Raw genomic sequence first — 15,349 nt, 5'->3', positions numbered from 1 at the left:
CATAAATAAGCTTAGCCACTGACTGAAACCCTAGAATTAGGGCCTAATAATGATTTCAGTTTGTTGCAGAGTTACTGCAACATCTCCCCTTTCCACTTCGAAAATCTCATAGCAAGTATCTGTAAATGTTGCTTAGTTGTTTACAAGCATTTTCACGGATCTTAATTTTCTTCTTCACCTAATAAATTCAGGGCCACAACAGATTCATTTTAATGGCAAATTTAAAAAGAAAGGCCAAGACCTGATATTCAGAAGGTGTGCATGGAAACCTAAGATTTTCCTACTTCTACATAAAGTTATTGATGACTACTCCAAGCCAAATGTTTTGCTTCTCAAAAATGTGTAGATAAATATGTATTTAGTATTACAGTGACAGAAAAAAATACTTCTGAAATTCAGAGCTCTGAAACATTGGCATAAGCTAAACTGCACATACTGCCAAGTTCTTCTTTCTAACGCCTTAGTTAATTTATTTCAGCAGAGAGTTCTGCAGCAGCACTTTTGAAAACCTTTCAATATATATGCCTCTACAAAAACTAAGGTGCCATTTAAAACATCATACACACTAACCTGGTTAGAGGCACCCGGATCTTCAGATAATGAAGAAGGCATTTCAAAAGGAGCTGGCCAAGAGGCCCTTCCTGCTTCATCACTCTCACCTGAAACAGGACCCTCCTGGTGCTGTTTTGAAGTGGAAGGAACAGGCTGAGCAGCTCCATCACCATTAATGCTGACAAAGGAACATTAAAAAGTTCAGTTGACAGTATGCACAGAGATTCGTTTTACAATTGCTATATTTGATGCACTGTTCTCAAAGAATGACTTTGCTATATGGACAATTCGTTCATTGCTCAAAGTTTTAACAAAATTACAGCAGGTGTCACTATCTTAACTTGGACATTTGAAGTTGTTTTTCCCTCAGCAAATATTGAGATATGTAGTTAACTAAGTCATACTGTTTATTTTACTCTTCAGTACTTTAATTTTACTTTAAAATAATTCAATTTCTGTTAAAACATTTGCATTATTTCCTGATCTCATCCCTCAATTTCATCTGTATAAGGATAAATCAGTAAATATGACAACCCCAAATATAATTTTAACATTTACTTCAAGACAAGAAACCAGGCAAAAGTAAGATGTGCAGCATCAAGATTCATGCAGACATAAGGTTACCTGTAATACAAAAATTTAGAAAGTATAGCCTTCTGGTACCAATGTTCTTTACTCTTCTTTTTTCGTTGCCACTTCTGATCAATCAGCCTTTGATAAAACTCTTTCAGCCACGTCCAGTCCCCTGTCTAGGCAGTACCATAAATACAAAATTAATATCAAAAAGCATCCGTGAAATAAACCAAGAGCCTTATTAACTTATGAATACTCATCCACAACAACAAGAGAAACCCAGAATTACTTCACAGCTAAAGTCTTGAATTGGTCATTTATTGAAAAAGTATCTTCTAGAAAAGTAACATTCTTATTGAAAAGCCGACTGCACTAGAAAGTCAGATACATAGTAAGAGGTTCCACAGTTACAAATACTGTGTATTAATAATAAAATTAATAAAAGAGTATAGCAATACTGAAATAATTATAGGAAAGTGGGACATGGAATTTTAATCCTACAGTACCATAAATATAGGACATCAGAAGCAGTTTGTGGGTAAACCAATTGCTGCAGAATAGAGGACCTTTTGTACTCACATATGGTTCTCAGGAATTCCAATATATACATGCTTTCTTGCTGGCTACACTGTTATTGAAATAATACATTCTGACCATACGATATACTTAACAAAAACCAAACAGTTAACCTGAGATGATCTCATGAAGAGTTCTTGAATATCCAGCTCATCCAACAAAAGCGTCCGCCCAATGCGATGTACTGCCATGCTCACATGTGACTTGCTATAAGGTATTTTCAGAAGTTTTTTAATATTCTTGCAGGAGAAAAAGAGAACAGAGATAATATTCAATATAATTATAATACACTCTAAGACAATTCTTCGGAAATTCTAAGCAAAGAATAAACTAGAAACATTGGAGAGGGATGAGCAGGCAAATAAAACCTTATAGTGCCAGTGATTTTAAGAAGGCCATTCCACAGGAAGTTGCATTTGTTGAGGTCAGAGAAGATAAGTAACGATGATAAAGAGATCAGTATAAACCACACAGGTGGTTTAAACATGATCTCTCTTTGGATCATCACAACCACATGTGACAAAATGGACGGTTTTGATTTTAAACAATCCAAGCAAGTGGATGGTTTGGATTTTAAAACCTTATCTTCACCACAGGAATACCAACACTTTGTCAGGTATCTGGAGGAATCTGGATAAAGACCTAATTTTGAATAAAAATCTGCCAAACATCAACACTGAGGCAGTAAATGAGTATGTATATTTCCTCTTCTGAATAGCCTCATCTGAATTCTACAGATATTACCAGCACCAAAAAAGCTGGCAAAAAAATAGAGGAAAGAGGAAGTAGATTGGAGAGTGGGTATCTCTTCTAGATAAGAACAGAAAAAAATTAATAGAGAGTAATAATTTACATCAAAATAGCTAATTTCAAACACACAAGACTACTACATTGCAAGGTTGACGTGCTGCATTCATTACACTGCATATTTTAATCAAAGGTTATTTGCAGGAATACACAGGAAATAATAAATTATTTTTCATCTCTACATCCCTTATTCAGTGATCGCAGCTCCCTAAAATGACAGACCAAGTCAGGGGATCTGTTTGTATTTCACTAGGGGACCTTTACTTAATCCTCAAAGGACACAAAGATGACAGAAGCCAAGACAGGAACTTAAAACAAGGTTTATACAACGTAAGAGTTTGAATGATAGGACTTATACATACCTCTGAATCAGACACAACATCTACATCATTTCCAACTGAGTCAATGAAGTCATATGCCATCCCAAAGCTATTTAGAAAATAATACAAGTTTAGACAATTAAATGAGACATTAAATAGAGATCTGTTTTTTTAAGCTTATTAAATATTTGTAAGTTTTTCCTTCATAAAAAACCAAAAGACTAGGTAAATGTTACCAGGTATAATAAGATCTAAAGTGAATTAACAAAATCATATCATTTTCACATTCAACAAGTTCTTCAAAGGTACCTTTGGACGTGCTTAGATCCAATTGCAAGACATTCTAAAAGGTAGTTTAAGTTTTGTTGAAATCAGGAAAATGGGAACTATTCAAAGTGTTCGTTAAGAGAGCTATGGGAAATTAGAAAAATTGAGGTTTTTTTTATTGTACACTAAAAACAAAAACAGTTTTTCAAAGAGTTTCTCTTTAAGGCATTAAGCACCTTAAATAGTTTTAATTTTAGCAGCTGTCATTTCATTTTACCTCTTATTTATGTTTTCTGAAACTGGCCTAGATTCTGTAACAGACAAAATATGGTTGTATCTTCATCCACCCTCATTAAGACCTCTCTAAATTATAAGCTGAACAGAACAGAATATTTTAACATACAGATCAGTCTTTAAAATTAAACCAGATATTACCGTAACCCAAAAAAAATACATGATGTGCAAGCATCTGAAGCTATACCTTCAGTATTAGCTTTCTGATACTAACACTAGAGAGATTAAACTGCCAAAATCTATTTGACAAACAAACATGGTACCTAAAATAAACAGGAAAAAGTCATAGAGCCCTGAGTAACATGCTCAAAAACGTGCATCTCCTAAAACAGATCATGAGGACCTAAACACAGACCCTCCACAAACTGTTCAATTTCCCTACCTAGTTGACTTAGTGTGAATTTGCTTGTTCAGCACAGGATTTAAACCTATTTATAAACACTCAGAACTCAACTTATCCAACTATTTAACATCCATACTGAAAGGTAACACTGCTTTTTGGTTTTGCCTCTTATTTCACCTTCTGTGTTCACTCCCGACACGACTACCAAGTGTCTTTTGCCATTAGTTAGCCAGGTCCAGTTTCTAAAGATCCAGAAGAAGTATAAATTGGCTCTGTAACTTTCAAGGGGAACCACCTTTGTTCCATTTTCACCTGCTATCAAAAGCGGAATGGCTGGCTTAGCCAGACTACCTTGGTTTTGGCCAATTTACAACAGTCAACCGGGGAAGAACATGAGGGCCATTTGACTGTCTCAGGCAAGGTGTCAACATGCACTTTGAAAAAATAATAATCAACAGCATTTCCAGCATCATTAATCTTTTACAAAGGAGACAAGATTATAGCACACAGGCAAGAACTAAGGATGAAAAAGCAGAGGGAGTACAGTGAAAAAAAAAAGCAATAGCTAGTTGCTATGGTAAAGCCTGTACTTTACACTTAGAATTACACAGTGTCAAGTCAACTACTAGAATTATTCTTAAAGGCCTGGAAAAAAATAGTGCCTGCTGTTATTTACCTTGAAAACGGTTTACTTTTTTTGTTGTTGCCAAGAATGGTTGTACCCGCCGGTCCCAGCTTTGCGCTCTCACGTAACCAGTTGGCAGGTGGAAGTTTCAGGTCTGTTTTCTCCTGCAGACGGGCGAACGCTGCCTGTGGCGGGGCAGAGGAGTATTTCACCACAGCACTGCTCTTCACCTCATTGCCTCCGAGAAACAACACCGAGCCCTAGTTTTAAAAAAAAAAAGTATTTTGTTTATCATGGACAACAGCAGTTGAAACTACCTGATTATCAGTTATTTTTCATGGTAAGTGACCAAAGCCCCCGTCCTGCACTTGCTCCCAACTTTCTCCCACATACACTCATGAGTATTTTGGTTACCCCGACTCCAACGCTTGCACCAAGCACACGTCCCACTTTAGGGCTAAGGCGTGATTAAGGCTGGCTCCCCACAGAAGGTGGAATTACTTGGGAAGGTGGAAAATCAACCGTAATTCCCACTAATGCCTCAAAAGTTTGTGTGCTAAGAGAGACCAACACGAAAGCCAACCTCACTCGGTACGCACGCCTCACCACTGCGCGCTCCCCCTCAAATACAGCCCAACGCAGCTGCCAGCTCGTGCAAAGAGCTTTGAACCGGCACACGGTAAGGGAAAAACAGATCCACAGGACACTATTTATGTAAATACAAGGCAGCACGCTGCACTTAAACATAACAACAGAAATACTGCTCACAATTATAGCTTAATCATAATTAGTACGTTCCCTCCTGTACTCCAGCCCTCCCAGCAGCATTCCCTGACCCGCCCGACCGGCGGGAGGACACCCGGCAAACACCCCTGTGGGCGGTGGTACAGCCCCGCCCGGCCGCCGAGCCCGCCGCCGCCCCCCGCGCCTCAGCCGGGCCGCCCGCGGCACCGGGGCGGCGCCAGGGCCCCCTCCCGCTACGGCTGCCGGGCACAGACGCGCCCCCCCAAGCGCCGTCACCTGCTTAGGCTCCTCCGCGTCTCCCCTCAGAGAAGCGGCGGCCCCCACAACGCGGAGCTCCTCCATTTTCCACTCGCCTGCCGGGGCCGGCCCGTGCGGGGCCGGGGCCGGGCGAGCGGCGCGGAGGCGCTGCAGGCCGCTGTCAGCGCCCGCTGCCGGCGGGGGGGCGGGCAGCGCGCCGGCTCGGGAGCAGCCACCTCTCGCGACACTTACGGACAAGTCCCGCGGGGCGCTGGGGGCGGAGCAAGGGGGCTCTGGCCAATAGGAGAGCGCGGAGGGTGGGGCTTGCGGGCGGGGCGGAGGGTGAGGAGAAGGGTGGCGATGGCGGCCGGTGAGGTGCTGGTGTGACGCTCCCAGCGGGGTGTCTCGTCGCTCAGGGGTGCCGAACCGAAGCGGGTGGTTGTGTTTGGGCTGCACCATTAGCAGCTGGTCTGGTAGCGCCACTGTGTGCACTGCTGGGAGCGTGAGGTGCTGTGGTTTTCAGGGCGTTTGTGTGTGGTGGGGAGCTGGCAGCCCTTGGGGCCTGCTCTGGTGCCCGGTTGTCCCAGCCCTGCCCTGAGACTAGGACTGCTACACTGCTAACCGCCGTCTTAGGTAGCTTAGGTAAGGAAATGGGCCAGTAGGGCTTTCTGATGGGGTTTACGGACATGCTGAATAACTCTCAATGAAACCAGTGAAAACTTTGTGACAGAGCACCTTACCTTTAGGGGGATCATGAATGTGTTGTGCTGGCCTCTTGTTCATTAGTTTAATTTGACAAAGGCCTAGCTGTGATGGCTTAAGCAAGCAAATGGTGCCTTGAATAGTGCACAAAGAATTCTTAATATTTATTGTTACCCTTTTAGACTAGATTGTTTATTCTCCAGGCCACAACAGAGTACAGTTTGTGAGTGGTTGGGAAGTACAAATGTTCTCTGCCTGTCATCATCCCCCTAAACACACATAGCAACAGGGCCAGGGCCTGCCTTTCTTTACCGAGGTACTTTTCTGTCCTGCCACTGATCCTCGCTGAGCTTAGGTGATCCTAGTCATCTTCAAAATTCTTCATTTCTATCGAAGTTGATTGAAAGTGACCTGAAAATCTGAAAATTATTATGGCATCCGAGAATCGGAAAGTGCAGTTGCGTAAACCTTGTTTCCTTTGTGAGCTAAGCTGAAATACTCTTAATCTTACCTATTTTTACTAACACAAAGCATAAGTCTTTTAGCAGTAACAACAATATTATAAATATGGCAAGAACTTTGGTATGCAAATACACATACAAAATCTATTTAAGAAATACAATTATTTAAGGTAATGTTTTAAAGCAGTTTTAGTCAAGCTTTTATTATATTGGACCTATGCCTACTGCCATTGTGGACTGGCACAACTCTTCCTTAAATGAGTTATTTATTCCTTATCTTCCCTTAGAATCTTTTCATGGTGTTGGTAAGGGACCTTTTATATTTCATCCTTAAACTTTCTCAGTTTTACCCATATCTCAGTGGAGAACAGCAGTACATACAAAACTTGCAGCCCTTCAGAAAAAAGAGGTTCTAGTGGAGTAATACCTTAAAAGTGCTGCCTGAGTTTGCAGTAAGGAGCACCAATTTACTTAATCTGAAAATTAAGAGAATAGAACGAAAACAAATGACAGGTTCCTCTGCCTGTCACATTCTTTATCCTTCTCTAGTTGTTTCTATCGCGGGCTTAAGTCTTAAAAATAGCATGAGTTAACTACACAGCCTTCTGAGCTGATCCTGGCACATTCAGACATTGGTGCAGTTCATTACAGCCGAGGCTGACGTGACAGTACAGTCATGAAAGTATTCCAAAACATGTTGCTCTTAGAGCTTGTTTACAACTGTTGGGTTTTGTTGGGTTTTTTTTCTTTAATCAAAATTGCATTATCTGCAACAGCTTATTTTTCATAAACAAGGCTTGCATTAGCCTCTAAATCATCATAAAAGTCAATTTACCTACTTTTGTACTGAAAAGTAACTCAGCATGGCATCATGAATAATGACAAGTTCCAAATAATTGCTCTTATCTGTATTACGAAAAGCTCAACAAGTAGAGAAACAAGTATTTAGGTCATTTAGAAGAAAGCCTTGAAAAATCATGATGTCTGCTAGTGTTCCCAAATATTATACCTGTGTCTGATAGTAGGATGGAAAACTAGATTTTCCTGCAGGAACTTTGCAATTGCACTTCGTAAATGGCTGTGACTGTCTGAATCATTCATACTTAACTAATACAAGTACTGTATTTTTTCTTGTTCCATTTGCCAGCGATAGTGTCTGATTCCCACATAAGCTAGCCTTGAATATCAATATACTGGAAATCAGGCTGCTTGCCGTACAAGTGTCATGTTCTTTACAGTCTGTCAAGGCCAAGGAGGCAAAGTCTTGGTTTGTGCTTAATTTAGTGAGAAGTTCTGCCTTGTCTCCAGCTCACCCACAGCCTTATTTCACAGTAAGCAAGGGCTTTGTGCCCCAGTTTTTCATTCTGTGAAAGAAGCCTTACATTTCAGTTGGCTCTCCACTTCCTTGTCCATAAAAACATGTTACAAAATGTTATAAAAAAAATATATTCTGCTATATCCATCTCGGGGACTATGTCTGTAACACAGATGAACGGACTAGGGATTTTTCTGGCCAGTAGGCAAGTGTAGATGGCATCCCCCTACCCCCATATTCCTTGAGGGACACTGGTGCTGCTGGGTTTCTGCCAGGGCAGTGCTTTCTGGCAGAGCACGCTGACAGTGAAATAATATGCTCAAACTCAAAGGCAAAAAAAATTACCTTTACAGTGCTGTCAGGTTTTTAAACAAAAATTGTTTGTGTAGGTGATTAAGGTGTGTGTATGTGTAAAGTGATTTTAAGAAGAGCTTGAGGTTACAACTTTAAAACAATATACATAACATCCTTAGTTTTTTCCTCAGAAATGATCCTCCTTTCTTCAGCTATTACCATTATTGTTATATTCACATTATTGTGAAGTGTCATTGCAGTAATTGTGCAGAACTAATTCATTTTTAAATGGAATTCCATTTCTCTCCTACTTCAAGGCAGCATTCCATACTTTTACCAACTCCCCCTGCCCTGGCGGCCCAGCAGAGGGATAAGAGCAGCACTGCCTTTGCCCGTCAGGCTGTTCCTCCAGCACCAGAATCACTTAGTGATGCATCAGGGTGGGTCTGATGTCACTGCAGGTCAGACATCATGGCGGGTCTGATGTCACAGCCGGGTCTGATGTCACGGTGGGGGGTTCCCCTGGCGCTGCCCCAGTTTGTGAGCAGGACAAGCGGCAGCAGCAGGCCAGGGGCCTTGCAGAGCAGAGCCATGCCCAGAGGCAGGGGGCACCGCCCCAGCCAGCAGCACGCTGGAGCATGGGTGAGGGCCGGCCGGGAGCCCCCAGCTCCCCAGGGCTTTTTTAGCCTTAAACACTCGAAAAAGCTTGGGAGGGGTGACTTTGTCTTTAGCCACAAACGCGGTTTCCCATCCCTGATTTTTAGGAAGAAAAAGTGCCCTAGGTATCCAGGGGAAGTAATGCTAAAAGAAACTCTGGCAGGATTTCCCCAACCCCCCCCCCCCCCCCCCCCCCCCCCCATTTTTCTAACAGCACTGGAAAGCGTCTTAACTTTATATTTAGCTGATTAACTTCTGAAAATGCTAGCTGACGTTTGCCTGGGTTCTCAGCCTCAAGAGAAGTGCTGCCTCTCACGTTTTGGGCCCTGGGCTGGGATGCCTTGGCGTCCTGGGGCGCTGCGATGTGCACCTGGCATAGGCTGTTCTTCCCTCTCCGAACCCCTGGGCCTAATGTTTCGCTGAGCTGTTCCCAGAAATTTTGTGCTTTCAAACCTATGTGTGACCTTACTATGCACAACAGCATGGGCAAAAAAAAAGGTGTTATAGCATATGTGGTTTTGCTAGTTGAATTATCACCATATAAACAGTTGTCAGAAACTTCCTGGAGAAATAATATTGTTGTCCGGTTACTGGTCTATGTTGTAAGATTTTTATGGTAGGGATTGTGTTGTATGTGGGAGGCTCCTGATTTTTCCAGAGGCCACTAGGTGCTGCTATACTCCAAATAATAAAAAATAAATGGGAAAATACAAGTTTGCCTACATTGGTGATCAGATGTATTTGTTTTTTTGTTGTTGTTGGCTTTTTTTCTAAATAGATCACAATTTTCTTTATTTTCTAGTTTTCTCACTCTGGAGTGTGGCAGAGTCAACCTGAGTCACCTACAAGCTCTGCACTAAAACAGGTCCAGGACTCAGAAGCAGCTCAGGGTACTGAGGATAGATTGCCGCTAGCATACAGAGCTCAGGAGCAGGTGAGTTGCTGTGGCAATACAGTCAATTTCAAGAGCTCTCTTTTTGCAAGATATCACTTGCTAAGTTATAAGTAAGAATAGCACTTACAGAGTTAGCAAAGCAGTCATAGCGGACTGGCAGACTTTGTGCCTCAGGGAGTAAAATGATTCCTAGCTGTGTTAAGGAAGAAACAGATTTCACTGTTACTTGGTTGTAATTTTGGATTCTCAAAGTCCTGCTGTAGTTGTTGCTGATTTCCAGCACCAGTTACTCTTTTATTAGCCGCTCTAGCTGTTCGAAACACATTTGTGTGCCAGAATATATTATGATCTATCTTCCAAAACCTGTGTGTAAAGCCCTATAAGAATGTTTAATTGAAATTTGATGATCTGTTTTGATTTGAATGTCAGAAATCCTATATATTCAGGGATAAGACTGGTTTTTTGATCATTAAAAAGTTAGAAGCTTCCCATGTGAAATGTTTTTAAGGCTTGCTTAAATATGAGGGGATTTGGGACAATCTTGGAAACAAACAAAATCCAGTATTTTAAAATCAGAAGTATTTAAAATGTTAGAATTTCATAAGCACATTTTTATGTGCTTATTTTATCATCAGACTGAGCTTTGCTTTACCCATCCACTTTGGGCACAGAAGATTTTCTGTTTTCATTTTCTATAAGCATAGCAATTACATTGAGTTCATTTCACAGAGTTTGCTATAATGAAGAGCAGAAATGGGCTAGGAAGGAATATTTAAAAGGGAGGCTTGAGGCTAGTGAAAAGGAGGAGATTATACTGTAACATAAGTATGCATTATGTTGATAGTACGTATAACTTTCTGTGGAGCATCTTGCCTTAGCCACTGTCTGAAAAGGTGAACCAGGTCAGATGGACCTTTTATCAACAATAGTAGGACTGTTCACCTGGTTGTTTTTGTCTTGTATTTACCAGCCCTTCACTGTTAAAAACAGTAAGTGGAATTCCTATCTGTCATAAATGAGGAATTACATGAAATCAGTGGTGAGAGTACAAAGATGCGTTAAAGGCTACAACGTGATGTCACAGGAACAATCTGAGGGAGTTTGTTTATGTGACATTTTTAACAAGTGCTGATAAGAGTGTTGGAAGCTCACTGCATGAGAAGCTGGATGTCTCTAATCTCTGTATGAGGGAACTCACTGGCTGTGAGGTTAATTAATTTTCTAAGAAATACAGTATTGTTTAAGCTTATATTACCTCTCATTTCTTACTTCATGATAGTCCTGTAATTATTCTGTAATAGATTTTTTTTTTAACCATTAGTTAATATGGGGAATCCTTCCAAGAGACAATATTCAATATTTACCATCTTGGTTTTCAATTATCCTGTAGCATATAAGCACTAGTAATAAATGCTATTCCTAAAATGTTAAGATTGACATGTACTTGCAGTAGGATATTTTACTAAGTCTTACATTTTACTGACTTAGAAGGTACTTATTTTTAAACACATATATGAGAATATATCAATTGAATTTACTTATCCATTAAACTGTAGTCTACTTGAACCTGTATGAGAAAACAAGTGAACTTGTGGTACGTACCTAAAAAAGGTAGATAATCTGTCTAGTGTGCCAAATATTTTAAGATATGATCACGCAGCTGACTCCATGCATGCATATTTTGTATTTAGTGATTCTTCTTGCTGGATCAGTCATCCAGTTACATTTATCATTAGAAATTATTCAGATTCACATACTCTTGAAACACATTTTTTTAAACTGTGTTACATTTAAAACTTGCTCTTCCGTTTGGAGATGAATATATCATAGTTGGAAGATGAAAAATGTATTTCACCACATTAAAAGTAAAAATTGCTAGAGCGTTTACAGAAGAAATATAAAGTTCCCAGCATGAAGCAGGAAAGTTATGCTTGGGGAAGAACAGAGGCAATCTAATAGTCCAGAAGAGTTTGCAATGTTTCAATTTTTAGCTATTGTAATAACATGACAATGATACATAATAAACAAACTTTTAAAAAGTTAAATATGTTAAATGAATTTTAAAATGGTTCTTTTGCAGTTGTCCTTTTTTCTTCTGAAACTCTGGTTTCATTTTAGTGACTGGATGAACATTATGTTAAAGAATGAGATTATAAATTAGTTATGCAATTAATACTTCCTCTACTTCCCCTGCAACAAGCAGTGTACATGACATTCAGTACATAAATCATAGATTAATTCAGTTTTGAGGTCCCTTCTGTAGTTAATTTTAATTAGCTTTAGGCTTACTAGTGAATCAAACAGGGCAATCCTGACATAGATCTAGTATTTTGCTGCTTGCAGACAGAATGTATCATTCCTTATTTGAAAATTCACGCTTTTATATTAATCATATATAGTCAGCAAGTCAAGGGAATGCAAATTCTCCTGATGATTTTGTAAAATTATAATATAATGAGGGTGCAGTTGAAGATTTAATATATGACTTCCGTGTTAGAACACAGGCAGCTTTAGTTTCAGCATCTGTCAGAATATAAGAACTAAGACTAGTGGACTCCAAACAAGGTATGTGAAAATTCATATTTTTTTTGCTATAATTTCTTCTTTTCAGAGAGCAGTGAACAAAAACTTTCCATTTTCTTCTCATGACAACAGACACTGTCTACAGAATGTAGGAGAGTATTTTGATTTGGTAAGTACCCAGCACTGAGAAAATCAAGCAAGTTCATGCATCTGTCTGCCAGAGATTAAACACTATCTATTTTCTCTTGTGCAAACATTATAGATGCTAAAAATTGTGAGAAAAGAAAAATATATACAGCAAAGGAAAACACACTTTTTTTTAGTATAGGGATGGGACTTCCCTGAGGCTGGCACAGCTATACAGCAGCACACACGGTCATTGAAAGTAACAGAATTCAAGGGGAACAAAAACCCGATGATTAGGGCCTCTGACAGACATTTTCTAGAGATCCTATTTTCTATGTCCTAACATGGTTTTGTAACAAGTTACAGTCCTATTAGGCTGCTAGAAGTGATTTGCCTTGTGATGAACTTTTATAGGGGTGTCAGCCACTCATAATTCACAGCCCCACATATTTGATTCAGACTCATCTTTATCATAAGTTTCACCGAAATCCATAGGGGACACACAATATATCTCCAGAATGTATTATTTTCCCATCCGCATCTCTTTATAATATAACTGTTTAAATGTATGTTGCAGAAGCCACAATTTTTAATAGAATTTAAATTGTGTGAGGCTTTGCTGTATGTGCAACAGTTTCACGTTTTTCCACTTTTCTTAGATTGTTGACAGTTTTCTAGGCATTGAAAGAAATAGTGCACTTCACAAGATAATGAATAGAGGAGGAAGCAGCGAATTGTGAAAGTTTGTCTAACTTTGGGCTCTTACAGCTAGGGTTTTTTGATACTCATTATTCACTGACTAACTGCCATTTCTGTGCACTTTGTGCAGTGTCTCATAATTTTACAGATACTAATCAACCATAATTCCAAATAAATTTCCTGCAAGCTATGGAGTGTGAAAATCAGGCTCTGTCTCTTTGTGTTTGGACACACAAGGGATAGCTTTGAAGAATCAGATTTCATGGTCTATCTCAGTTTCTTTCTTGCAGTCTGAACATAAAATTATTAACCTGTTTCTTTGGGTTACTCTGAAGATTAATGTAGCCGAGTATAGCTAAATAGCCTTGAGTATATAGTATGCTACAGAAATGCAAAGTATAAGGGATTTATTAGTACTACGAGGTGGAAGGTCAACACATTTCCCATTATATATGCAACCAGAAATGTTCATACAGGCAAGTCTAATAATATTATTTTTAACTTACTAAAGATCAGCCATGAGTTCTTGAAATCACTGTAGTAACAGCTTTGTTAACTTCCCAGTGGGGTAGTGACTGTTACAAGATTCATCTGTGAAACTGTGATTATAAGTCATATGTTTACATGAATTTTTCTTCTGATTTTTTTTTTCTAGGGTATGGGCCGGAGGAAGGTTGAACCAGAGAGACAGCAACAGAACTCACAAAACTTCTTCCTATGGGCTCATGACTCCGTTCCTAGCAGCGAGGATGGCTTAACCATTTATCAGACATCATTTGTAAAAGATCAGAATACCAAGAGCCCATTTTGTAGGCGGTATCCGAAACACCACTCAGAAAAATGTGGCACTCACAAACCCCTTCCTGAGAATGAAAAAAACCTGCAGCCAAACAAGTCATCTTAATTATCAAAACACCTTTGTAGCATTATTTATCATCATCTGTGCCTTTTCTTGAGAGTGGAACTGCTTGTTTCTCAAATGGATGATGAAATAAACATTTGTGTAAAGAGAATGTGGTAGTACAGTTGAGAGTTCATTGAAGTCAACAACCATATGTTACTCTGAAGACGTCATTGAAATTTTTATAGTAATGCAAGAGGAGCATTGTAAGGAAAAGCATGATTGTACATATTTTTAGAAATACCTCTATTAGGAGAACAGAGGTGGTGATTGTACGTGTGTTATTTGATACTGCTTGACCCTCATCTTGATCGAAAAGCTCCTTCAGCTTCCAAATCAGTGGTATGACTGTACCTCGAGCAGCTGATAGCATCTGTGTTGACAGAAGTATATAATGGAACTGGATTCTTGAGGGTTTACCACAACAGGGAGCCAAAACCGTGTGTTCAGGTAAGAGAGACACTTTTCTGAAAGGTTTTGTGGCTATGAAGGTGGGTTACTGGCCATTGCAGACATTAGATAAAAAAGCAGCTGTGCATTAGGTTACTGTGCAAAATAACTGTAACATTTGGTTATAACACAGAAGTTGTATAAATGAAGAAAGAAAGGGTGTAGCAAACAATGTTCGCATGCCTGTGTGTGCACTCACAAAATGTGAGTGTACATGCGGATGCGTCATTCATGGCAGTAAGGGGAAAAAAAAAGGTCAAGGTGAAAGCGGAAGGCTGCATGAAAGTTTGAGTTTGAGATGAACTGGATCTCAAAAGAACTCATGATTTTATAGTGCCATGTCCCTAATGAAGTGAATTCAGAACCAATCCTCTAAGCACTCTGCTCCCAGAATCTTACTGGCTGTATGATATGGAAGGCATTAGAGTCAAAACTCCAAATACTATGTTTTCCTCTTCTGGATCATTTCCATTAATATGAATAAAATAATAAACCAAACCGTGTGTCTTAAAATACACTGGAAGTAAACTTGTTGCTATGCAAAATAATGTTGACTAGAAAAATTTAAGCATAATTTTGTGGGATAATTTCCCTTTGTTTACAAGATAAATGGAAAAATAAAGCCTCAACCCTTCTCATTCCCTGCACTGTAAGAGATGCCTTGAAAATTATCTATGTTAAAAATTATTTCTTCCTTTGAGTGAACAAATAGATATTTTTGCATCAGCATGCAATGGCTGACCTTTTTGTGTGCCATCCAGATAGATGGTACTAGCATATTTCCCTGAACACGTAACAATTTTATTAGGACATGCTGAAATAATAAACTGGTTTTTTTATGAAGTTCTCTCTACTAAAGTTCTTGGGGTGCTGCACAATATGTAGAAATGCAAAACATTAATGAACAACGTAAAAACAGATAAAAAGCCAAGTAACATAGTGTTATTAAAAAGAATTATTTTTTTCTCAAAGTAAAGACAGCCTGCCT

At 39.4% G+C, this 15,349-nt stretch overlaps 3 protein-coding genes across 7 annotated transcripts in view; 2 read left to right on the top strand and 1 right to left on the bottom strand.

Moving 5' to 3' along the window:
* The window catches only part of EDRF1 (erythroid differentiation regulatory factor 1), a 28,533-nt gene extending 22,984 nt beyond the window's left edge, over positions 1–5,549 (bottom strand). For 3 of the 5 annotated variants that reach the window (XM_040606380.1, XM_040606381.1, XM_040606382.1), the window contains exons 1-6: positions 5,378–5,549; positions 4,409–4,617; positions 2,871–2,937; positions 1,815–1,940; positions 1,177–1,301; positions 571–730 (exon numbers count right to left, since the gene is read on the bottom strand). In XM_040606380.1, the coding sequence (XP_040462314.1) occupies positions 571–730; positions 1,177–1,301; positions 1,815–1,940; positions 2,871–2,937; positions 4,409–4,617; positions 5,378–5,443 (753 nt within the window). In that variant the 5' untranslated portion in view covers positions 5,444–5,549. Of the gene's footprint in view, positions 1–570; positions 731–1,176; positions 1,302–1,814; positions 1,941–2,870; positions 2,938–4,408; positions 4,618–5,377 lie in introns of those variants that run through there. The other 2 variants (XM_040606383.1, XM_040606385.1) reach the window with 2 other exon arrangements.
* A 3,031-nt stretch (positions 5,550–8,580) lies between these two features.
* Positions 8,581–14,023, top strand: TEX36 (testis expressed 36). The gene is made up of 4 exons (XM_040607561.1): positions 8,581–8,752; positions 9,570–9,701; positions 12,274–12,354; positions 13,666–14,023. Exons 1-4 carry the CDS (start codon positions 8,582–8,584, stop codon positions 13,912–13,914), a joined length of 633 nt encoding a protein of 210 aa, XP_040463495.1. The 5' UTR covers position 8,581; the 3' UTR covers positions 13,915–14,023.
* A 92-nt stretch (positions 14,024–14,115) lies between these two features.
* Positions 14,116–15,349, top strand: part of CTBP2 (C-terminal binding protein 2) — a 319,500-nt gene continuing 318,266 nt past the window's right edge. The window contains exon 1 of the mRNA XM_040607556.1: positions 14,116–14,361. The gene's annotated coding sequence lies outside the window, so the exon portion shown is untranslated. The remainder of the gene's footprint in view (positions 14,362–15,349) is intronic.

This window comes from Falco naumanni, chromosome 9, assembly GCF_017639655.2.
Source record: "Falco naumanni isolate bFalNau1 chromosome 9, bFalNau1.pat, whole genome shotgun sequence".
Classification (NCBI taxonomy): domain Eukaryota; kingdom Metazoa; phylum Chordata; class Aves; order Falconiformes; family Falconidae; genus Falco; species Falco naumanni.
This window is presented reverse-complemented; position numbering and strand designations above follow the sequence as displayed.